This window comes from Zootoca vivipara, chromosome 9, assembly GCF_965207765.1.
Source record: "Zootoca vivipara chromosome 9, rZooViv2.hap1.1, whole genome shotgun sequence".
Taxonomy (NCBI): domain Eukaryota; kingdom Metazoa; phylum Chordata; class Lepidosauria; order Squamata; family Lacertidae; genus Zootoca; species Zootoca vivipara.
The window spans coordinates 18793907-18809432 of NC_142592.1; the positions used below are offsets into that span (position 1 = coordinate 18793907).

Here is a 15526-nt window from a genome sequence, read left to right on the forward strand (position 1 = left end):
AGCAGAAATAAATGTTTCTGACCTGTAAAGTGTCTAGCCTTCGGTTTAGCGGTAATAATATGACATAATGATTCTGAGCATATATGGAGTGCAAATCTCTCAGCGTAAAATACCCGCTCAGTCACTAAAAAGGAGTTTGTTTCTCTGTTTGAGCGCATGCAGAAACATACTGCAAGCATCAGAAACAGGTGTGCATTTGTTGTTATTTCCATAATTATAACAACTTCTGATCTCACCTATGATCAGGAATAACCACACCTAAAGGCAAAATTCTGAATTTACATCCCAATGCAACTTGCTTTGGAAATTTGAGGGGGTGGGGGCTGCTTCATGCTGCTTGCTTGCTTGCCGGGGTGAAGACCAATTAAAACCAGTAGTGGTATGTTGGCACTTGATCTCGACTTCTTTAATTTACCAGTGGGGCAAGTTAAGGGACAGAAACACAGGAATTCACAACCTTCCATTCCCCTCGCTTGACCTATTTGTCGTATTTTTGAATTCCTAACTGGTGAAAAATGGGCAAGTCAGAGCCAGTCAGGTGCCAAACAATGCACAACCACATTGAAAAATGGTCAAGTTCGTTTATCCTTTGATCCGTAAGTAGAGGATGTTCCTGTTTAATCTGCAAGCCACAGGCTGTTGTTGTATTTTATATACAAAAAGCAGCTATCTTCCCTGAACATAAAAAGGATTCTACATACTGCTCAGCTGGTTGAAAGGTTTAGGATTACATTTGTTTTTATTAGGAAGGCTCTCTCCAAGAGAAGGCTGGTTATAAGCCAGTTCCACAGCCATCTGCTAGGTTTGCATTTCTCCAAACTTTAAAAATACTGGCTAACTTCTTTCTGAAGGAAGGTGCAATACATATACTTTAGGTCAGGTGCCATTCAGATGTTTCTGGACTACAACTCAGATCATTGCTGACCATGGAGCAAGCTTGTTTTCTCCTGCTCCAGAGGGTAGGGACTAAAACCAATGGATTCAAGTTACATACAAGAAAGCAAATTTCAACTAAACATCGGGGTGAACTTTCTGGCAGTAAGAATGGGTTCCCTAGCAAGGTTGTGGGCTTTCCTTCACTGGAGGTTTTAAAGCAGAGCTTGGATAGCCATCTGTCACAGATGCTTTAGTTGAGATTCCTGAATTGCAGGGAGTTGGACTAGTTGACTCTTGAGTCCCTTCCAACTCTACAATTCTATGGCTGGCCATGTTGGTTAGGGCTGATGGGACCCAACAACATCTTAGCATATTGATTACCCCTGGTTTATGTAGAATGTACATTTTTACATCAACTGACAGCTTATGTAAAATTCACCAGAAACCTAAACCCAAGGAATTGGTTAGTTAATGTTAATCAATATGTAAAAATTGCCCCCACCACATCCTATTGTCTCACAACTCCTTTCCAACTGTTGCAGAAGGTGAGTGAAACAATGCTGCAGAAAGTTGCAGCTTTTACAATCAACAGATAAAGGCAAGGAGATGTTTTCCAATTCTGGACCTAGATTACTGGATTTACTCCAGACCATTTCAGTAGATATTCAGCACAGAAAATTTCAATCTCTTACTTAGATAATCCTCAAAACAAAATTGATCATCCCTATGGATATATATACTGTACACACACACACACACACACACACACACACACACACACACACACACACATCTATAGACTATGGGAAAGCCATACTTTGAGCTTGCTCAACCACAAGGTCAATAAAAAATTGTATAAGTAAGGATATTCTGCTATAAGCATATTCAAGTTTGTGGCCTAAGAACTAACCTAGAAACATCACCCAGTATCTGTGATCCTTACAGAAATGTGGACAGAAATAGGGTGCGTAAACACACTATACTTTCAAAGCACGTTTGAAGCACATTCATTCCCTCCAAGAATTCTGGGCACTGTAGTTTGTTAAGAGTTGCTGGGAATTTTAACTCTGTGAGGAGCAAACTACAGTGCCCAGAATTCTTGTGTTTCGATGAATGTGTTTCGATCAAACTTTAAAGGTATGGCATGTACACAGCCAAGATCTCATGATGTCAAAGGAACAAGGGGGTTCCTTGGGAAGGTTGTGAGGATGCTCAAGTTAGCTCTGGCCCCCTGCTGCCTGTACATTTAGTGTGTGTCAGAAGGAGATCTGAATTTATACTGCTATACCTGTGTAGTGCTCTTGCATACCTGACTAGCCAAGGTGCCCCACTCTTGTACAGGAACTATATATGCATATTTCAGAATGCATGTAGAGCCACTTCTGGCACATGCTGAACATGCACATAGTGGGGTGTGTGTTTGTGTGCGCTAATTGTGTGGTGGTGTGTATGTGCCCGCTGGTTACTTGATTGATTAATGAAATTACTGTGCGCTTTAATCCCCTCAAGCTCCCTGCTGGAGTCTGAAATAGAACCAGCAGAGCAATGTGAAAACCGAAACCTTTGGCTAACGCTGCGACTATTAATCCAATACTTGTTAATTGCATTTCTTTCTTTTTTTCTGTATTGCCTGGGATGGTGGTAGAGTGGGAATGACAAGGTGCCGTTTAATATAAATCTTTTAAAAACTGCATAGAATTGACCAACACAATGGTGAAAGAGGTTGGAAAGCATTTATTTAGCTCCACAGGCAATTAATTGGGTGTGGTAAGACGAGATGAGACAGGTATCACAAAACAAAACAGCGCTCCTGAGATAATTGATTTCAAAATCTATAGTTGCCTCTAAACATTCCCAACATTCAGGGTGGTCATGCTTGGCGTGTGGATTTTACATGCTAGAGAGAGGGTTGTAAGCTACACAGATTCCAGACATTTTCCAGTCTCTTGCCTCTGACTCAGCATGCCATTAACAATGGATGTATCGTTTTTGACTTTCTGCTTCAGGTGCAAAAACTACCTAAGGGTTGATCCACACTTCATAGTAGCAAGAACATTTGCCGCTGTTTTACGCAACTGTTCCCTGCAGGGCAAAGAAGAAGGAGATGCAGATCTCAAAACATGCAGCAAACTCATCCCAGAGGCAGTCAGTCAGTTGCAGGGAATATGGATGTGAATATTCCCTGTACATCTCTTGGAGAATTTCTTGAGCAAGCAATTTATAGGTTTTAATAACAACAATAGTAATGTAAATTAGCCCTAAACCTGGCAAAGTTGGCTGATGTCAGTGCTTCAAAATGGAAATATTCTATACCGGCAAAACTCCATTTATGCTTCTTCTTTTTACATATTCAGATGACAACTTACAGCAGTACCATGTCCACAGTTCAATTTTTGCCTCAGTTGTGAACATGCTATTATATTGATTTTGGAATGTCACTGGCTCAGCCTTCAGACAGCAATATGCAAATAATAATGCTGACCTCCCTTACAGGGCATTGGGATGCTGGTGGCGCTGTGGGTTAAACCAGAGTCTAGGGCTTGCTGATCAGAAGGTCAGCGGTTCGAATCCCCGCGACGGGGTGAGCTCCCATTGCTCAGTCCCAGCTCCTGCCAACCTAGCAGTTCGAAAGCACATCAAAGTGCAAGTAGATAAATAGGTACCACTCCGGAGGGAATGTAAACGGCGTTTCTGTGTGCTGCTCTGGTTCGCCAGAAACGGCTTTGTCATGCTGGCCACATGACCTGGAAGCTGTACGCCGGCTCCCTCAGCCAATAACGCGAGATGAGCGCCGTAACCCCAGAGTCGGTCACAACTGGTCCTAATGGTCAGGGGTCCCTTTACCCCACAGAGCAACACTACACATGCATGTTCTCCACCCACCACTCTCTCTCACACACATCATTACTAGTATTTCTCGAGTATAAAATGCAGAAAAATGTGGAAAACCAATTGTGCCTGTTGCAAATATGCAACACAGGGAAGGCATACATGGCCTACATATATATTAAATTAAGAAAACAATATTATTTAGAAGAAAGTGTTTGTATGTGTCATAGCTTCTCAAGCCAAAACAAATCCAAAATTGAAAATTTGCCACTTGACTTCCTGAACTTCAGTGCTAGTCAGTGTTTCCTCCCCCTTAAAAAATGTTTAGGGGTGCTCTCATTTTCCTACTCATATTGAAATACTGTCTCTCAAGTAGGCCAAACTTAGATTCACAAAATGTTTAGGGGTTTGCGTACCCCTTTGGGCCCCCCCGCCCAGAAGAAAGCACTGGTGCTAGTAACCCTCTAGGAGTTTAGTGTTGTGACTCTGCTGACAACTTTCAGGCTCTGTGTTTTAGCTGTGTGGCGCTGTGGTTAGACCACTGAGCCTAGGGCTTGCTGATCAGAAGGTCGGCAGTTCGAATCCCTGTGATGGGATGAGCTCCCGTTGCTCGGTCCCAGCTCCTGCCAACCTAGCAGTTTGAAAGCACGTCAAAATGCAAGTAGATAAATAGGAACCGCTACAGCGGGAAGGTAAACGGCGTTTCCATGTGCTGCTCTGGTTTGTCAGAAGTGGCTTTGTCATGCTGGCCACATGACCTGGAAGCTATATGCTGGCTCCCTCGGCCAATAATGTGAGATGAGCGCGCAACCCCAGCGTTGGTCACGACTGGACCTAATGGTCAGGGGTCCCTTTACCTTTACCTTTTATGCATTTCTAGCAGCAGCCTGCCGCATGGCTTTCCCTCCATGAACCATTTGTATTGAAGTTCTTGCTCACGCATCCTCTGCGTGGCCTCCTCTTCACGATACATCTCAGTTAGCAATGGACTTAACTCATTAAATTGGGATTAGGAAGGTTTGATGTTAAATGTCAGCAAAGGGTCTTCAGGTCTGCCTGAGCAGATGGAGAACCAGGGTAATAAGCCAACGGGTAGGGCTCAGGAATTTTCAAGTTGTTTGTTTTCAAAGTACATTCCTGGAACAAAATCAGATTTCCAGAATGTTCTCGTTCTGCAAACAAGGGTTGTGATTTTTCTTTCTTTTATTTTCTGTTGAAAACAGAGTTTTGCCTTCCAAACTGTGGAAATGTAGAAACAATTAAATATAATGTAAATGTAATAACATATTATTTATGATATAAACAGAAATACAACAAATCTCACCATAGTTGAGAAACCTATGACCAGGTGAGCTGCATGCTTGGTCATTCTGCTGTCCAGGTGCTTATTATTATCTAATTTCATTAGAGTTTATAAAGAGAGATATAAAACATAATACCATACACATACATGCAATATTAATCTGAATAAAATAAAAACGTAGAGGGAAAAAAGGAAAAGGAAAAGGTAGGGAGGAGAAAGGAAAAGAAGGGAAAATGAGGGGAAATGGTAAGAGAGAGATAGGAAACAAAAGAGAGAATAGAAAAGATAAAACACATAAATTAAAGACATTCTGATTCTTTATCTGTCCGCTATGTATAAACAATAGTCACTTAATCCACCTCAACAAAACCACTTTTTATAAACAATATCTTCAGTCCCCAAATCCATATCTCATTGTTTCTTTTTCACGCAAAAGTGCTTATTGCTAATGGGCAACTTCTGCTCTCCTCTCTTTACCTTTAAACCATACTTGGACCAATGCAGCCTTTTGAATAAAGAAAGTCCTTCAAAGAGAGCATAAATAATACTGTAAAGTGGGACCCATAATCGCAGAGCTAGTAAAGACAATTACCAGAGATTCTATCTACTGGCTTGGTGGAGCATTGGTTCAGTTATTTATTCCTCTCTTATTGAATTTATAAATCACCCCCCACACAAAAAAGCAAGCAACTAGGCAATTTTCACATTAAAATTAAGGGTGAGGCAGATCCATACATGCAAATTCAGTGCTTGTAAACCCAAAGCAGAAGCCTTATCTAGTAAGGGCAGTAAGATACTCCACTTCACGATCTCTCCTAATATCAGTTTGCAACCTAGCAAGAGGGATCCATGTGGAAACAGGATGCATAGATGTCCCGTCCCATATGTACCAAAGTCTGTTGCAAGGTGTGTGTGTGTGTGTGTGTGTGTGTGTGTGTGTGTGTGTGTGTATACCTATATGTGTATGAATTTGCCTGCATCCATACATGGCTCCAGTATTTCACATGCAGCCCTGAATAAGTTGATAAGCATCTGTTGGAAGGTAAGAAGATGATAGACCAAACTAGTCATGGCATGCAGGCTACAACTCTAGATGCTCTTACCTAGGAATAAACTTCATTGAACTCAGTGATACTTATTTCTGAGAAGGCTTGTTTAGGATTGCCCTGGCAGTCACATAGCAAAAGCAACATCAGGACACTGCAGTATTGAATAGAGGACTTGTAGGAAAGTTCTTTCTCCTCCAGTTGTCTTTTTGCACACTCAAAAGTTGTCCCTGAGCTGCTATCCCTCCCCCAGTAAGAGGTGTCTGTACAGTCATACCTTGGTTTAAGTACGCTTCAGTTTGAGTACTTTCAGTTTAAGTACTCTGTCTGGAATGGATTAATCCACTTTCCATTACTTTCAATTGGAAAGTTTGCTTCAGGTTAAGGACGCTTCAGGTTAAGTACAGACTTCCGGAACCAATTGCGTACTTAAACCGAAGTACCACTGTATTGTGTCCCCCAAGGGCATTTTGCCCTTTCTGGAGACTGGATCTTGTGAGTATGTGTGGGGTGACTGTATGTATCTGGGCCAGTTTTGTATATCCACAGATTTCAGAAACAAGATACAGTATAGCTTGTCTTTCCAGTAACATTTATGTAAACTTTGACAACAAAACACTTGCTTGAGGCAACCCTCTTTTGAAGAAAGGTGCCACAGAAACTCCACCCAACCTGCAGATAGTAGCAGTGGATTCTGTACATAAAGTGGCATGTTTCTTGGATGCAGTGCTTTTTTCTCTTTCAGGGGCTATTCAAGGGTACGCAGTACCAGCACCTCTTTATGTTGTTGTTAAAAAGTGTGCCACTTACTTTAGCGACTTCATGGTGAGTACTGGCCAGTGGCAGAGCTTCATACTCTGGCAGCGGGGGGTGGAGAGCAGGTGGGGGCATGGCTGGTGCGTGTCCCAGGGGCGTGACACACATCCTGGGGGTGTGGTGTGCTGCCTGCAGGGGTGTAGTGCACGTCTCAGGGGGCATGGCATGCCTGGGGGCGTGACACACCATCAGCGGGGGCGTGGTGCCCAGCACAGGCTGGGGACAGCCGTGATGGCACGCCAGTGAGATCGTGCTGCCGGGGGTGGTGTGCTCCCCCCACCCCCATCTTTCTACTCCAGTGGTACTATTTTTCTGGGGGGGGGGGAAGCACTGCTTGGATGCATTGAGTTTTGTTAACACAATAGAGGGAATGTTGCACAAGATACAGGAGAAAAGACAGTAGCAGCTGAAACTATTAGTCTCGGTGGCCATATGATAATGTAGGAAGACTTATGCAGTCCAGCACCCTCTTTTCATAGTGGCCAAACAGATGCCTATGGGAAGCCTGTGAGCTGCACATGAACGCAACAGCACTCTTCCCACCAGCAATTCGGATCAACTGGTAGTTTAGCACCCCTGGGTTCATAGGCAGTATGCTACTGGATACCAGTTGTTGGGAAACAGCAGAAAAACGTGTTGAATTAATGGCCTGCTTGTAGGCTTCCTAGAGGAATCCAGTTACGTCTCTTACAGCTTATGCATCTCTTCTTAAAAGTAAGCTCCTGGGATTTATTTCCCAGTAAGCAAAGACGGCAGCAGCCTTGCACAATAATACATTTTAAACTAGATAGGTCCTCAGATTTATTATTGTTCAGCTCTTTGTTTAGTAGTCCTAGGTGGGCAGCAAAAAAAAAAAAAGAGGTTTATCAGGGTCTTGCCTGACATAGCCAGCATATCTAGCACACTGGTAAAACATTTAAATTGGATGTCATCTGGGAGTCAGATAATGCCCATGCCAGGAAAAAATCTTTCATTCAGAAAGCATTTGGGGTAATAGTATAGCACAAGTAGGATTTTCACTAACACAAAGCATACAGCCAGCCCAGTTCATGTGCTTGTTGTGGAAAGCACATATTAACCCTACTTAGTGGTTTGCCCACTCATGGTAAAGGCGCAAGATCTCTGCCAGTAAATATACTGGCAAAGCTAGTTCATCCCTGCTCCCCCACTTTTATTAGCACAATCCATTTGCAAATGGATTAACAGAACTAGTTTCTCTGCTTCACTTCCACTTGTCTCAGTGACTGGGCTGGCAACTCTTTTCATCACCACCTAGGTGCTGCTGTAGGCAATTCTTCATATTACCGTAGCACCCACCCGAAGATGACTGTTCTAGCTTTCTTCCAAATCCTAACCTCTTTGTGTTCCTAGCACATAGGTTCAAATCTAACTGTGAGCCTTGAACTGCTCCCCAGTCTTTGAAGTTTCTTGGCCGGACGGACTGTGCTGTAAGCCTGATTACAGCCCCTCCCATGTTTCCAAGTCTTTACAAAAATGCTCCTCGTTGCCTGTTTCTCCTTTGAGAGCCCTGAATGTTCACTTGTCTCCATCAGTAATATGAATAATTTGCTTCCTGTGCAGAAAGAAAAACCCCAAACAATGGAGAGAAGGCAGAATTAAGCCATGGCTTCCTGCAGACTCATTGTCTTTTGGATCCTGTAATTCAGGTACAAGCTGTGTGTGTTCATTTATTTGTTAAGCACCTATGGGGAACGGAATGAAAATCTATCTCTGTCAACTTCTTATCAAAGAATGCTTGTCATAACAATCCTTTGCTTGGCCTTCGGAATCCCTGCACATCTTGGCCAACTTTTTTCAGGCTGGGTGAAACCCAGAAAAGGCAAAGCATATCCAGCACACTACAGCCTTGTTTGTTCCCGTTCTAAACTTTATGGACCCAGCCGGTGCTGGAGTAAATCTGAGCAAGGCTTGTTAACTTTGGTTGAGCTACAGTGATTTATATTAGTTGAGAATTTACAGGCTTTAAAAATAGATGGAGACAGTGCAACGTGATGAATTCAGTATTACTTTGTAAATGTTTGCACATCATTTAAATTGTGCCTCACTGGAATATACAAAAGATAAATAAAAAATGCCTACATCACAGGTTTTTCTACACAGATATAGCAAGTCTCTTAAAGGCCTAAGTCCTTACCTAAAATTGCAACTCTTTGTCAGTGGCTTGGCAATCATAAACCACAAGCTGATGTCAATACGTCACTTTGCCATGGAGATATACCCTAGGTCTCTGCTCAGGTTGCTTGGCAACTGGTTTCGGTCCCCTGTGCATCACAAAGCATATGAGCTGGTATTATGCAAATGCCTATCACATCAAGGTTAGTTTACCTGGGATGCTGAAGAGACCTTGTAAATGTGGAGGAAGAAGTCGCTGACAAGTGAAGGCATGTTGCATTGCTCTGTTGCAGAATTTGATTGACATACAACCATTAATTTTATTTAGTGATTGTACTAATACCCCACTGTGTCTCCTGTTAGCCTTAGGTGCCTAAAAAACCATCCAACATAAATATATAAAGCAATAATTAAAATTACAACTAATCACCAACTTTTAAAAACACAGCCATGAAAACAATAAACTCTGTTGAGATCTACAGTTAACCACCAAATGCCTGGCACAATAAAAATATATTTAAGCGACGCCGAAACGTCAGCAGTGTTCGAGTGAACTAAGGTCAGGTGGGAGGGAGTTCCATAGGGAGGCCCTTCCTTGTGCCATTGCCTCATGGGCCTTGCTCATTGGTGGCACTATGAGCACCCACCAACCTTAAAAGGAAAGATGGGGAGATATTGGGTAGAATACTTGGGTCCCAGATTGTGTAGGGTCTTGTACCTTGAATTAGGCATGGTGGCTAACAGGACGTCAGTGCACAGTACTAAACACATCAGTATAACATAACATTTTCTTGCTGCCTTGTGTAACTGCAAAGTGCAATGCAAATATCTACATTATCCCTCAAAACATAGCTTGTTTTTGGACTGATTCTTCTCTCCTTCCCCATCCCCAAGACATATGAATCCGCCCTTTCTAAAAATCATGAGTCAATAATATTTAGATACCCAATTTCAGGACAACTGGTTATTGACCTAGACAATAGTTAGTAATTTAGGAACATATTGGGATGTATGAAAGTCACCAATACAAAGGTAAAAAGTAAAGGACCCCTGACAGTAAAGTAAAGGACCCCTGACAGTTAGGTCCAGTTGCAGACGACTCTGGGGTTGTGGCGCTCATCTCACTTTACGACTCTGGGGTTGTGGCGCTCATCTCACTTTACTGGCCGAGGGAGCCTTTGTTTGTCCACAGACAATTTTTCCGGGTCATGTGGCCAGCATGACTAAGCCGCTTCTGGTGAACCAGAGCAGTGCACGGAAATGGCATTTACCTTCCCGGCGGAGTGGTACCTATTAATCTACTTGCACTTTGACATGCTTTCGAACTGCTAGGTTGGCAGGAGCAGGGACCGAGCAATGGGAGCTCACTCCGTCGCGGGGATTCTAACCGCCGACCTTCCAATTGGCAAGACCTAGGCTCAGTGGTTTAGACCACAGCGCCACCCGCGTCTCCTAATACAAAGGTACACAGTTTTAAAATTAGAACTTTGGTATGGCCCCTTGTTGGGCTTTTTGGCCTGGGATATAGCCAGTGCTATTCTTCTAGAAAAAGAGGTGCGAGAACTCACATGGAAAAAAAGCCCTGGGTGTAGCACAGGTAATATACTTTCTTGCAAGGCTTTCAGAAAACACAACTGGTTTAGATGTTCTAAATATAAGAATCCTCTGAAGCAAGCCAGAACACCCTGTAAACATACATTCCTGTTTATTCAACCAGTTTTGTTAGTTTTGTTTTACATTCTGCTAACAATAGAAAATCTTGACAAATCCACTCATCAGAGGATGGTTTCAGCAGGCGTCAGGTCATAATTGATCTTTGTGTTTCAGCTAATCAGAAACTCAATTTAAGAAACCCATCTAAACTAGTAGACCAGTCCTAAAGGTGCAACTACAAAGGCAATCTTCCTGATCAGATATGCTATTTCAATGAAGCTGTTTGCCACAAACATGATGGCACTGGTGCACCAGTCATTTATGGTTCCCCATTGACTTGTCTGTGCAGAAAGCTGGAAAGCTCCTTTGCTAAATATATTCATACGGGGTGAGTTGGTGGGTACATGGATGGAGACCAGGGTGGGGGGAGTTCAGAATCAACAGGGATCAAAACAGAAAGCATCAACAGGGATCAAAACAGAAAGCATTTTACATCATTTGAAATTAAAACTTCTGGTTCTTAGAATACCTATTATACTGACCCTTCTTTGTAATCGTAAGAACTGGTGCCAGAATTCGCTTTCCCTCCATAATCCCTGCAGACCCATTTCCCCCCTTTGAGCCATGTCTTTTAGATGGTAGGCTTGAGAGTAGCGACTGTTTTTATTTGTCTGTAAGTCCTTCTGGGAGCCCCTTTCATTTAAAGAGCAGGGTAAAAATTGTTTTTGAAACATCACCATCATCTTATTTCAATTCCTGTTGTTTTGATGATGAATTCTTTGCTAGTGAGTTGGCTTTTGAGATTCTTTATACCCTTTGAAACATCAAGCTCTTCTCTGTCCCCTGGCAGATATCTGGTGTTGGTCTCTGCTTAAGTGAAAGAAGCAGAGTTGCTTCATGCTGGGGCATCTGTAATACCTTTGGTACAGATATGTGTGTCTTGGAAAGTACACAGCACATTGATAGGAAAGAAATGCCTTCCATACTCTGGACTGCACAAACAAGCCTTGAGAAAATTGCTGTTGTCTCTCTCTCTTTTTTAACCAGCCCCTACAGAAATAAAATGCAAATCTTTCCTTAACCACATGTTGTGCTGCTAAAGGCATACTGTATTCGCTACGAACAAGTTTGTTCAGTGTGCAGTAGTGCTGCTTGATAACACTCAGTGCTTTGCTATAGCAAAGTTAACCACTATGCTATAGCTTTGGATCCCAGTGAAATTGGCAGCGTTCTCAAAGAGCTCTTTGGACTGAAAAGTGTGCTAATGCTGTTAGTGCTTTTTAAAGGTTTCCCACAGCTCAAAATATATTTATAGAGGCTGTAGATGGTAGAAGATCAACTGTCACAGACATTTGCCCCTATTCCTGCTGCAAAATAAAATTATTAATAGGCAGCCCAGCATGGCAGTTAGAATTCCCTTGCTTGGGATCTGTCACAATGGAGAAAGAGCCCTCTGTGTGTTTACATTTGCATAAAAGGCATTTGTGTGTGTGTGTGATGGGAGAAGATACATGTCCTTATATCCTGTTTGATTAGAACATAGGAAGCCATCCAGAGAGACATGGGACTGAGCAAGATGTATAGACCTGCTCCAGCCTATCTGCTTATTCTAAAGGGTGGGCCCATTATACTTAGTTGTTATTGTCTTGGGGTCTCAGTATTTAACATTTTACACCTGTAAGGTTAACAGAAAACAAACATATATCTATCACCTATTTATCTACACACAGAGAAAGAACAATCTACAGAAATCCTTAGAATTTTTGGTCCATCAAATGTTTGTTTGGCCCACCTCTTGAACGGAGTGCTTACCCCTGAATGTTGGCCTGCAAAAAGCCACAATGTGATAAAATGAGTTGGCTGCCCCATATCATCTGTGTGGGCCTCCCTTCTGCTTGATTTAGATCAGACCAACTGATTTAGTTCTATAATTTACAGGCCATCCTTCATCAAGTCAGAATGATGCCAGTGCTGTTTCAAAACAATGCATAAAATACGTAACAATAACTAAAACAATTAATTAACTGAGCATCTTTAGTTGTTGGGCTGCTTTATACTGTGTACAAGTTATATATTTATTTGAGTACTAATAAAACATTTCAACTGATTTTCAATGAAACCCATTGGTACAATTATACATTCATATTTTATACAATTAAAAACTACCATTGCCTGAATTTTATTCAACTCACGTGAAATAAAAGTACTGGTATCTTAAATAAAATAACAGACATGACAACTACGTTAGCACATGATTCCAAAGGCAGCAACCTTACACAAACTTCCATATAACCAGCTGCATTTTTCACAATTCTCTTTCCTGGGGATAGGACACTGATTCATAAATCACAGTAGGAGACTTATGCCCATCGCCAGTTTTTTTTGTTTTTTGTTTTGTTTTTTGGTAGTTTTTTGTAGTTCTGCTACGGCAGATCATCCACCGCTCCAAATTTCCCCAACAGTGAAATGCTCCATTTTCACATTCTTGAACATGGCTATACAGCAGGGGCCAGGGAGCCTTTTTTCATACCAAAGGCCTCATTCCCTTCTGAACAACCTCTAGGGGCCAGATGCCTGTGGTTAATGGGTTCAGAGGCAAAAGTGGGCTAAGTTATTAAAGTGAATATTACCTTTGTACAATATACTAGTTTCTACACAAACTCATCCACCCTCCCATCTTCCATCCAGGAAAGCAAAAAAGCATTATCAGAGTTTAAGGACACATTCCAGCCAGGCAAAAATACTTGAGTAAAGTGCAAAGCAGGGCTCATGGGGAGATTGCCCTGGGGAAAGTAGGTGTGGTTTGGGGAGTGTCCCAAGCAGCAGACAGACAAGGCCTGGAGACCCCAGGCCTGAGGTTCTCTACACACAGAGAACTGAGGTAAACTTGAGGGACATTGCAAAGCAATATCTTGCCAAGGCATAGCTGGCAAATCACAAGCTGCTGGTTAATACACTGGTGCTTTATGATGTCATTGCCACCATGGAAACGGCATTGTCCACACATGAGTATTCACTAGGGGCCTGCAGAAAAGCACAGAAAGCTGAGAGAGGAGACAACATCTTGAGTCTGTCAAGGTCATCGGAACAGCACCAGCAATCAGAACAGCAAAATGTATAGCCATGGAAAGGAAAAGGGAAGCCGACAGACAGAGCCTCATCCCTCTGGAAGCAAATGTCTAGAAAAGCTAATTTCAATGGATGAGTGTGCAAAACACATTATCGATAGTGCATTAACAAAGATACAGAAGCAGCTATTGGACAAAAGCAAGCAAGGTGGAGCTCCTAAGCCAAGTATTTCTTCATTTGGCTTCAATCGCCCTGATACTAATTTTGAGAGGGGAACGGGAACGGGAACGGGAAGCTTAGGCCCAAAGTTCCCGAACCTTAGCCCTTCGAGACGAGGGGGGCGGCAGGAACCTCAACACCAACCTCAACACCAACCTCAACACCAAGAACCTAGAAAGGAAGATTTTACAAGTATCCTCTCGTCAACCATCCAGAAGGTGATGCGTGAAGCTGTTTCCAATGCAGAAGACAATTCCAGCAACACAAACAGGGGCCACCGACAGGCTCCTCCTTCTGAAAGCAGGCCCCAGAGGATAAAGGCTGTTGCAAAACAAAATGCGAATCCATGGGAGATGTATGGCAACATGGACCCTATGGAGATGCTGGATATTGACCAATTGGTGAAGTCTATGACCAAGTTGTGTCTCTTAGAGACTGGGGGCAATGGCTCCAACTTAGCCAGTGGCGACACATCACATAAGCAATATAGTGGTTCATCCCAAAATTTGGGAGTGCCGAGGAGAGCTTCCCTGGTGAGAGCTAATATGAGGCAAATGGGTCCGAATGGGGTGATCGTGACTAACCAGAATGGCGAAAGCGATTCACTGAACAAAGAGCTCCAGGCTGTCCTCCAGTGGATGGTGGCTTCTCACTTCAATGTGCCCAACCTGACATTCTTAAACGACAGAGAAGGAGAGCTGGCTGATCTTCCACGGCTGGCTCAGAAGGCAACCAAGAAGGGCTACAGCGTGGGAGATATCCTTCAGAGAGTAATGAGGTACCTCGAAAGAGTGCAGATGGAGGAAGCGATGGGGAAAAGGCCTCAGTGTGGACTGATCCGCTGGCTTCTTGCCAACTTATAAGAGCCACCTCTTCCCTCTCATATTAATTTGTCCCAGCAACAGGCACCCACAATCACACTTTGTGAATGCACCCGATATGTATGTACCACCACAGCACGACTGCAAGCAATGATGCACCAAATTCATCTGATCATTCTACATGATAGCTGGGCAAGATCGTCAATAAAAGACATTTTATTAAAGTGAGAATTTGGGAGAGTCCATTTTGTTCAATGTCAGTTTAACTGAGGCTTACAAAAATGTAGAGACCCTGGTAGTCAATGTCTGTGCAGTTGTGCATGTTTTTGTTAGGAGGGTTCATGGTCTCTATTGCAGGGCTGCAGAGGGGTAATGAAATATATATAACAGGTAACCTGGGGTGTGGGGCAAAACATTACCCTGGGGTGGTCCTCATGCCCCCCCCCAGCTGCCAGTAGGTAACATGGACCACTGGCACAATAACAACACAGTTTAGTATGCAGTATTTTATTATTATAAATCTATTAATAACCATGAATGCCAATTCTCTATGTAGGCAAATGGTTTGTCTATCTAGTGAACTGGCACTTGTGGTTGTTAATTAATTTTATTTACTTTATCTAACCCACTTTACTGAAATGCAAAAAAGGAATATTATACAACCTTAGAAAATTACAAATAACCATATTATTTATAAACGGTATGCTCACTAACAATTGAACACTCTCACATTTCAAACAAAATGTTGCTTTAATACAGCA

General features: G+C 42.6%; 1 protein-coding gene across 1 annotated transcript; it reads left to right on the forward strand.

Moving 5' to 3' along the window:
• The first annotated feature begins 12559 nt into the window (after positions 1–12559).
• On the forward strand, positions 12560–14993 carry LOC118091425 (A-kinase anchor protein 4-like). The gene has a single exon (XM_035128418.3). The coding sequence runs from the start codon at positions 13770–13772 to the stop codon at positions 14805–14807; it is 1038 nt and encodes a 345-aa protein (XP_034984309.2). The 5' UTR covers positions 12560–13769; the 3' UTR covers positions 14808–14993.
• The last annotated feature ends 533 nt before the right edge of the window (positions 14994–15526 follow it).